Genomic DNA, 7,332 nt, shown 5'->3' with positions numbered 1-7,332 from the left:
GGGAGAAGAGCTGGGTCAGTGCAGGGCTGCCCCCAGGGTGGGAGCAGAGCTGGATCAGTGCAGGGCTGACCCCGGGGTGGGAGCAAGCCCCCCCCAGCCCCAGCACCGGCTCCCACTCACCTTTTCCCAGCGATGGTCATTTGTATCAACACAGCCATGAAGAGCCCCGAGCCCGGCCGGAGCGCCAGTGATATCACCGGGGGACGGAGATCTTTCACTTTTAGGCTGCAGAAAAAAAAACAAACAGGAAAATTGCTGGGAAAGAGGAGCCTGCAGAGCAGCCAGGTCTGGCTTCTTATGTCAAAGTCACCTATTCCTGATAATGCCATCACCATCGTTATTCTTCCACTTTTTGTTTAAACTTTCCATCTAAAACCACTTTTAAACTTAGGAACATGTTTCTTCCTAACAAAAAGCTTGTGCAGTTTAATATTGACAAAAGAAATCTGGTTCAGCATTCAAAACATCTCCATGCTTTCACCCAGAATGACTTTGCAGGATGGAGGGCCAGCTCCGATCCCCCAGAAGTTCTGGGGTTTCCCCAGGATATCACTGACAAAAGCAGGGTCCCCCCAGGTCTGGAGTGAACCCCACGCGGAGCCACCGCAGCCATCCCCAGTCTGCTCTGAAGCGGGAGCCGACGCGCTTTGTTGCCTTTAAGTTATAGTTTCTCCGTGTATTTGTCGACACAACCATGCAGAAAATCACCAGCTTTAATATCACACTTGTTAGCGGGGAGTGATCGGTTTCTGCCTCCAGGCTGACACTTCCCAACCTTCTGCTTTTATTTCCTTTCCCAGGTTTGGGCTCATGGTGTCAGGCTGCTGAGCATCACTCACCCCGAGATGCCTTTGATGGGTTTGGCGTTGGGCTTTTTTTTTGTGGCTTCCTCTGCCATTTTCTGCAGAACATCACTCTCGTTCAGAGCAGTGGAGATCGCTGGAAGATTTGCACAAGACCAGGAGTTGAGCACAAAATCCCCAGGGAAGAGCCGGTGTTGGAGGCTGCAGGGACTCTGCACTCCCCATCGTACCCTATAGCACATGGTTATGAACACATTCCCATCCCACACACAGGCACCACCAGGACACTTCACATGCTGTACATTGGGATGACCCACCACCTCTGCCATCCCACACTAACGTGTCTGAGCACTTACCATGGTCAATCGTTCCAAGATCAATCCTGATGATGGCTCCTGGGTCAGCAGCTCCTCCCAACCACACCAGCCAGCCACCAAGGAAGAAAATGCACCAAACCTTTGACATCTTACAATCCAGTATAGCTGCTCCCAGAGCTCCAGAGGCAGCAGAAGCTTTCAGGACTGTCTGGGCTTCGATGGACAGAAGGAGACAACAAGCTGAAGGTGGTTCCCCAACTGCATGTCAGGGGCTAAAGGCTGCACTCGTGCTAGAGGAAAGCCAGCAGAGCTCCGTGTGTCTGGCAGAGCCCCACCAGCCCAAGCACAGCCCAAATACAAGAGTCATTCCCCAAAATTCAGATGTCTGTGAACAACCCAGAGCAGCCCCATCAGGACCGTGGGCGGTACCCAAGGGGAGCACTGAGCCTTCCTCACCCACAAGCACCGGGGCAGCTCGTGATGCCTAAAACCTGCTGCAGAGAATGGGCTGGAGGAGCCTCAAGGAGCACGTGGCTTGCTGAGTGTTGGGCCACCCTGAGCCCTGGCCCCAGGAGCAGCTGGTGGCTGTTGTGGTGGCATGAGGTGTGACAAGCCTCTCCATGGGCTACGGACATGGCTCCACCAGTTTGCTCCAGCTTGGCCTCACACTTCTCGCTTGCACTGGAGGAAAGTGACATGAGCTGCTGCATCTCACCACGACAGGGACGCCCTGCTGTCACCTTACCTGATTCTTCTCCAGCAAGAAGGTTGTCCAAGGTCTGCACTGATCTCCTGGAGAGAAGCAAGAAACAGCCCATATATAAACCCTGACCAAGAAAGAGGAAAAATCGAAAGAATGAAAGGGCTGGGTAATCAGTGTGATGTAACCTAATCCCCGAGTGTCTCCGACATCCGCCAATACAAACAATTTCACTAATAAATGTGAGAGTCCAGGTGAGCCCTCGAGCCTCCAGCGCCAGGCACATGCTCCTCACAGGCTGAGGCCAGCGCTCTTGCTCAATGCCCAGGAAGAGCTGATGGAGACCTGCACGTCAAGTCTGAAAGAAAAACCTGATCTGTTTAATTACATGGTACAGACAGAACGGGGGGTGAGGAGAAACCTGAGATGCGTGATGGTAAATTCTGCTTTTGGAGACACCTGTGTAACTGTGACTCCCAGGGGATGGGTGGCTCTCGCTCCCTAAAGGTTCATGGATCCCGTACAAACACCAGAGGAGGACGTGGGACTGGAAATTGTGATAATCTCAGTAACGTTCTCACTGGTCTCAGGAGGGTTTGAGTGAGGCTGAGAACTGCCACCTGCCCACAGAACTGGCTTCTCAGCCCTGTCCCCATCCCGCTGTGAGAAGAGCCGTGTGCCCACAGACAGGCTGTTTGAAGATCTCCTCCGGGCTGGCCACACTGCTGCCATCACCATGGCTGCCCATGCACCAGCCCTGCCCAAGCTGGGACTAGTGACCACCACGGTGTCCTCACCCATCCCCTCATGGTCCCCTACCCAGCTCTGGGAGTTCACCCCGTTGGGATCCTGCAGTGCCAAGTAATATATTTCTTCATTTCTGTATAAAACATGTCATGAGGTTTAATCTGCCATCCCCTCCCTCCCACTGATGTGCTCGGTGGCTCTGCTGAGCCCAGACAGGAGATTTACATCTTGTCTAACGGGAGAACAAGATTTATAGATAACTCCCGATAAGGAATGCACTGTGCCAGAGAGATGCTTTTGTGCTAGGAACTTGATCAGTCATTATGCTATAAGCTGACATCTAATTAAGCCTCCACAGGGATCATCAGGTCCAGAATAGCTCTTAGGGAGGAGAAAATCCACCTCTAAGCACCACGGTGCCGCCTCGTCTCGGCAGCTTATCCTCAGACCCTGGCGCTGCTGTGAACCGTAATAAGGCTCCACAGATAAATCTCCAGTGCTGCTTCGGGAAGAGCTGCTGCTATTACCTGCGCTGGAACAAGGTCTAGCAGAGGCCAATTTCCAACCGCTGCTCTAAAACACAGCAAAGATTTATTTCTCAGAGACTTTTCTAGGTTGTGTCTGTGTCCCGACCAATGTCAGATGCCATGAAGCGCTTCCCTCGGCCCCAGGGGACTCATCTGCAGGTTACAACCTCCTCACTGGATTTACTTTTCTGAACACATTTCTTGCCTCTAAAAGGGCTGCACGCAGCAGCGTAGGTGTGTAAATCCTGCTCTCCCTCTGCAGGCTGCTAGACACAGATCTTCATATTTTCTCTTGACACTGTGATTTGGATGCCCTCAATGGGAACACACAACATGGCTGAAACTCTGCTTTTTTTTGGCATTTCTCTGTCATGCTGAGAAGGAAAGTAACACAGTGCTGGTGAGAGCCAATAGCTTTGAGCATGTCAAGATGAACCTGGAACCAGCACCCAATAACTCACTTCACCAGCTACACAAAGGACAATGGTTGCTTCCCCAGGCTGCAGGTGTTTCAACAAGCACTGAACACCTTATCCCACTGCCAAGGGATTCAGACCAAAATGGGCAATTCAACCCTCTCTGGAAGACTGGTCATGCCCCAACCTTGAAATCACAAACATCGGGGGGAAGGGAGTCAGAACGTGGAGCATGAAGGAGAACTGGCTGAGACTGTGGAGGATAAACTTGCCTGGCATTTGCAGGTGGTCCATGCTCTGCCCTCCAGGCCAAAAGGAAGCCAGGAGAACATGATGGACCCCAAGCACAGGAAGGAGAGGGGCTGCGACTCCCTTCTGTGAGCACTTCCACTGCTTGTAGAGACGTTATCAGAGAGGGTGGACATCACCCATCGTTTTTGTACCAGTTGTAAGAAAAACTACCAGTGGCTTTTGATTGGGAATGGGTTAAAGAGAGGAAGGAACTATTGCGTGTGGGCCATCCCAGAGGTTAGAAGAGATACCTTAAAAAAAATTGATCTTCTGTCTGGTCTAAAACTCTCTGAACCCAACAGAAACACTCCTGTTGCCTGATGGAAATGGAGGGTATCCCCGAAGAATTGCCAAAACCTCCTTCAGTGTGACACATACAAATCTCATCCCTTCTGGTCTGAGCTGCCCAGCCAGGAGACCGACACAAACCACGACAGCTTCTTGCTGGTGTAGACACGGCAGTGGCTGTCCCTGTGGTGTTCAGAGGAAAGCATGGCTGCAGAGCAAAGAAACCGACGCTTGCTTTCTAACAATGTTTGATTTCTTGGCACCCTCCACCCAGAGACCTTCCTTTGTGCTCCTCAGTAACACCACAATGAAAACAAACTGCCCCAGCACCCGCTGTTCAATGCCTCACCTTGCTAGGTCACCGGCCAATGTCATCGAGTATATGTGGAAACAATAAAAATGGAATATAAAACAAAGCGTCCAGCCAACGTCCTGGTTTCCAGCCCTGTTTGCCAATTTCTGCCCCGTCAGCCTCGGTTGTGAAGATATATAAAGCCAGTGCAAACCCCTGGTGTGACCACGGCGAGACACGGACTGAGGGAGAAGAATGGGAAGACTGACCAGGAAAGGTAAAGATGCGTTTGCAAACTGAATAGCCTGATATAGGCATCGCTTGTACTTACGTTGGCGTGTCTCTGTAGGGGTCAGCTCTCATCAGAAGTCCCCTTTCTGCAAAGATGGATATAAACACGTATCTTTTCTGCAGGTTAAACCTTCTGAATTACTTGTTTTCTTACCATTGTAAGAGCATTACAAACGTTATAAACAATTCCTCGATGTTTTTCAGAGCAGCAGGTAACACTCTCACCTTTTTATTTGATTAAAGCCTCCTCCATCGCTTCCATTTGTTCCTCAGCTCATTTTAGCTCCTGGTTACTTGCCAGTTTTATCCCAGCTGTGGGCCATAACAAGCTCCTCAGCCAGTGGCATCGCGGGAGGATTTCAAGGCTGAGTTTTCTTTCAGTGCTGTTAAAGCTGTGGGCTCTGCGCGTTGTCACTGCACAAAATCCAACAAGCTCAGAGCCCCAGACCCGACCCCTGAGCGGCTCTGTGGCTCCCGAGTGCGGCTCCGAACCTCGGCACATCGCTCTGACCGAGCTGCTGCCAGTTCTCTCCTCTTCCAGGCGCCGTCACGGCAAAGCTCCGCGCCCTGAGCATCCTCCTGAGCCTCCTGGTCCCCACTCATGCCGCCAGGTCACCCGACTGCGGGGGCATCCTCACCCCCTCAGGACTGAGCTACCGTAAGTCTGGAGCCCGTTCCTGCCACACCGTCAGTGGGGAGGGCGGGCAGCAGCTTCCTTCAGGCTGGTGACAAAATTCCAAACACTGTCACCAGAAACTCAGGCCATCAACCAGCTCCTTTCACCATCCCCTTCCCATAGCTGGTACCGGGGGTTAGCACGGGATGGGAGTGTGTCACCTGGATGGATTTCAGTCTGTCCATCTCTGCACACCAGACCACGAGGGTCTCATCACATATCTGCCCTGTCTCACAGTTGCTGAAGTTTCAAAGCCCCACGCGGAGACAGTTCTCAGGCAGGACCTCATGGCCCCGACGGTCCCAGACCTGTTCCTCGGCTCCCCGAAGCCCAGCAGGTGAGTCCGTGGCCCTGCCTTGCCCAGGTTTGCTGCCATGATGCTGGCTCACGCTGGCATTTGGCTGGAACACTTTGAATATTGTCACAAGAGGTGTTTTACCAATGAAAATCTTCCTGGAGATCAACACAACTGTTAGAAACAAGCTCCTGGCTCCTCTTTGGGGTCCAAGGGCTGCAGCCCCCGTGCCCAACTTGGGCCACTGATTTATCCATGAAGATCTCATGGACCTTTTGGGTTTGCCCATTGTGAGAGCAGCCAGGGATGGCACATCACTCCGCGCTGGTCTCCTGACACCTTCACTTCTGCTCCAGCAGGAACCAGGTTAACTCCGTCAAAGTCTCCGAGCTGTCGCTGTCACTTGTCCCCGACGCTGGGCTGAGGCTGAGCATCGATGTGGACCTGGGCATCACACCCGCCCCGTGAGTGCCAGCACCGTGGAGCTGGATGCAGCCCAAGCTCCCGGCTGGAGCGATGGGGCCACATCCAGCACCTGCATCTGCTGGTGGGAGCAGAAGGGGCTGGGAGGAGCAGGACCTGGAGCAGCCCCTGCGCTCCAGCCTCCACCTCTGCTCCTCTGGCACAGCTCAACCACCAAGGTGATGAGACTGTCCATCCTGGCGGACCTCCACGTGGAAATGAACTCCGAGGGGAACCTGGAGCTGGTGACCTCTGCCTGCAAACCCACCGTGGAGGAGGTGCAGAGCACCGAGGAGATGGAAAGGTCGACCACACTGTTTTCCTTGTTATGGGATCTGGGTAACGGGGGAAAAGAAGAAACTGAGGCACGAGCATTTCTAGGCAGGAAGGTGATGTGACCAAGATCTGCTCACTGCCCTAAAGCTTACCAAGGCTGTCACAAAACCTTTTATTTTCACAGGAGGAACCGTGTCCTGCCTGCGGGGCTGGTCTCCTCCTTTTTAAGAGTTTCACTCTCTGATAAGGGAGCGGATCTGTTCAAGCAGTGTAGCAGGAACAGCAACCAGTGTTTCAGGACTCTGAATTGTAACTGTACCGTAACAGACGATAGAAAATAATGGTGCTACTGTCTCTGGAGCCTTTGGGTCAGATAAAAGATGTTCACCCATCCTTGGCTGAGCTGGCTCTCACCTAACATCTTATGTTCTGTTGTTTTCATCCAGCAAGTCCTCTAGTTCAGACACGGACAAGGAGATTAACGTTGATAAGGTAAGATAAAGCCTGGAAAGGTGTGAGATGGGAAAAGACAAAATTGTGCAGTTCTGTAAGAATTCCAGCACTGTCAGTCAAGCTGGGGCTTTGCCAGGTCTCCCCCCAGCCCAGCATATGGGGCAGAAGCCCCGTAGTCACCGAACGCTGCTGTCCCCTGTCCCCTGGCTGCCATGTGGCTGTTGATGGGGACACCCAGTGCCTGCAGACACCCCCTGTCCTCTGCCACCTCTTTTTATTCTTTATTCCATAGATCTGCCTGGAAGTCTCCAAATTGCTGCTTCTGCCAAACGAGCGGCTGATCTCTCTGACAGGTGAGTGTTTGGCTCTCGCTCTCACTATGGACCAAGGGCTTCGGGGCTGCTCGTTTTGGAGCAGGTCACACGATGGGACAGGCTCCCACCCTGCAGCAGAAACCCAGCAGCAGTGGCTCTGCCGCCGTCAGGTCCCCAGGGACCC

General features: G+C 52.8%; 2 protein-coding genes across 2 annotated transcripts in view; one reads left to right on the top strand and one right to left on the bottom strand.

Annotated features, from left to right (window-relative positions):
* BPIFB6 (BPI fold containing family B member 6) overlaps positions 1-1,268 on the bottom strand; it is a 6,003-nt gene extending 4,735 nt beyond the window's left edge. Inside the window, 3 exon segments of the mRNA XM_029085196.1 lie at positions 31-225; positions 840-939; positions 1,160-1,268. Coding sequence (XP_028941029.1) covers positions 31-225; positions 840-939; positions 1,160-1,268 — 404 coding nt within the window.
* Positions 1,269-4,636: 3,368 nt separating this feature from the next.
* Positions 4,637-7,332, top strand: part of LOC104525755 (protein TENP-like) — a 5,337-nt gene continuing 2,641 nt past the window's right edge. The window contains 7 exon segments of the mRNA XM_029085198.1: positions 4,637-4,658; positions 5,214-5,330; positions 5,586-5,685; positions 6,003-6,107; positions 6,272-6,409; positions 6,828-6,873; positions 7,127-7,187. Coding sequence (XP_028941031.1) covers positions 4,637-4,658; positions 5,214-5,330; positions 5,586-5,685; positions 6,003-6,107; positions 6,272-6,409; positions 6,828-6,873; positions 7,127-7,187 — 589 coding nt within the window.

The sequence above is a fragment of the Antrostomus carolinensis genome, unplaced genomic scaffold (genome assembly GCF_000700745.2).
Source record: "Antrostomus carolinensis isolate BGI_N321 unplaced genomic scaffold, ASM70074v2 scaffold20365, whole genome shotgun sequence".
Classification (NCBI taxonomy): Eukaryota; Metazoa; Chordata; class Aves; order Caprimulgiformes; family Caprimulgidae; genus Antrostomus; species Antrostomus carolinensis.
This window is presented reverse-complemented; position numbering and strand designations above follow the sequence as displayed.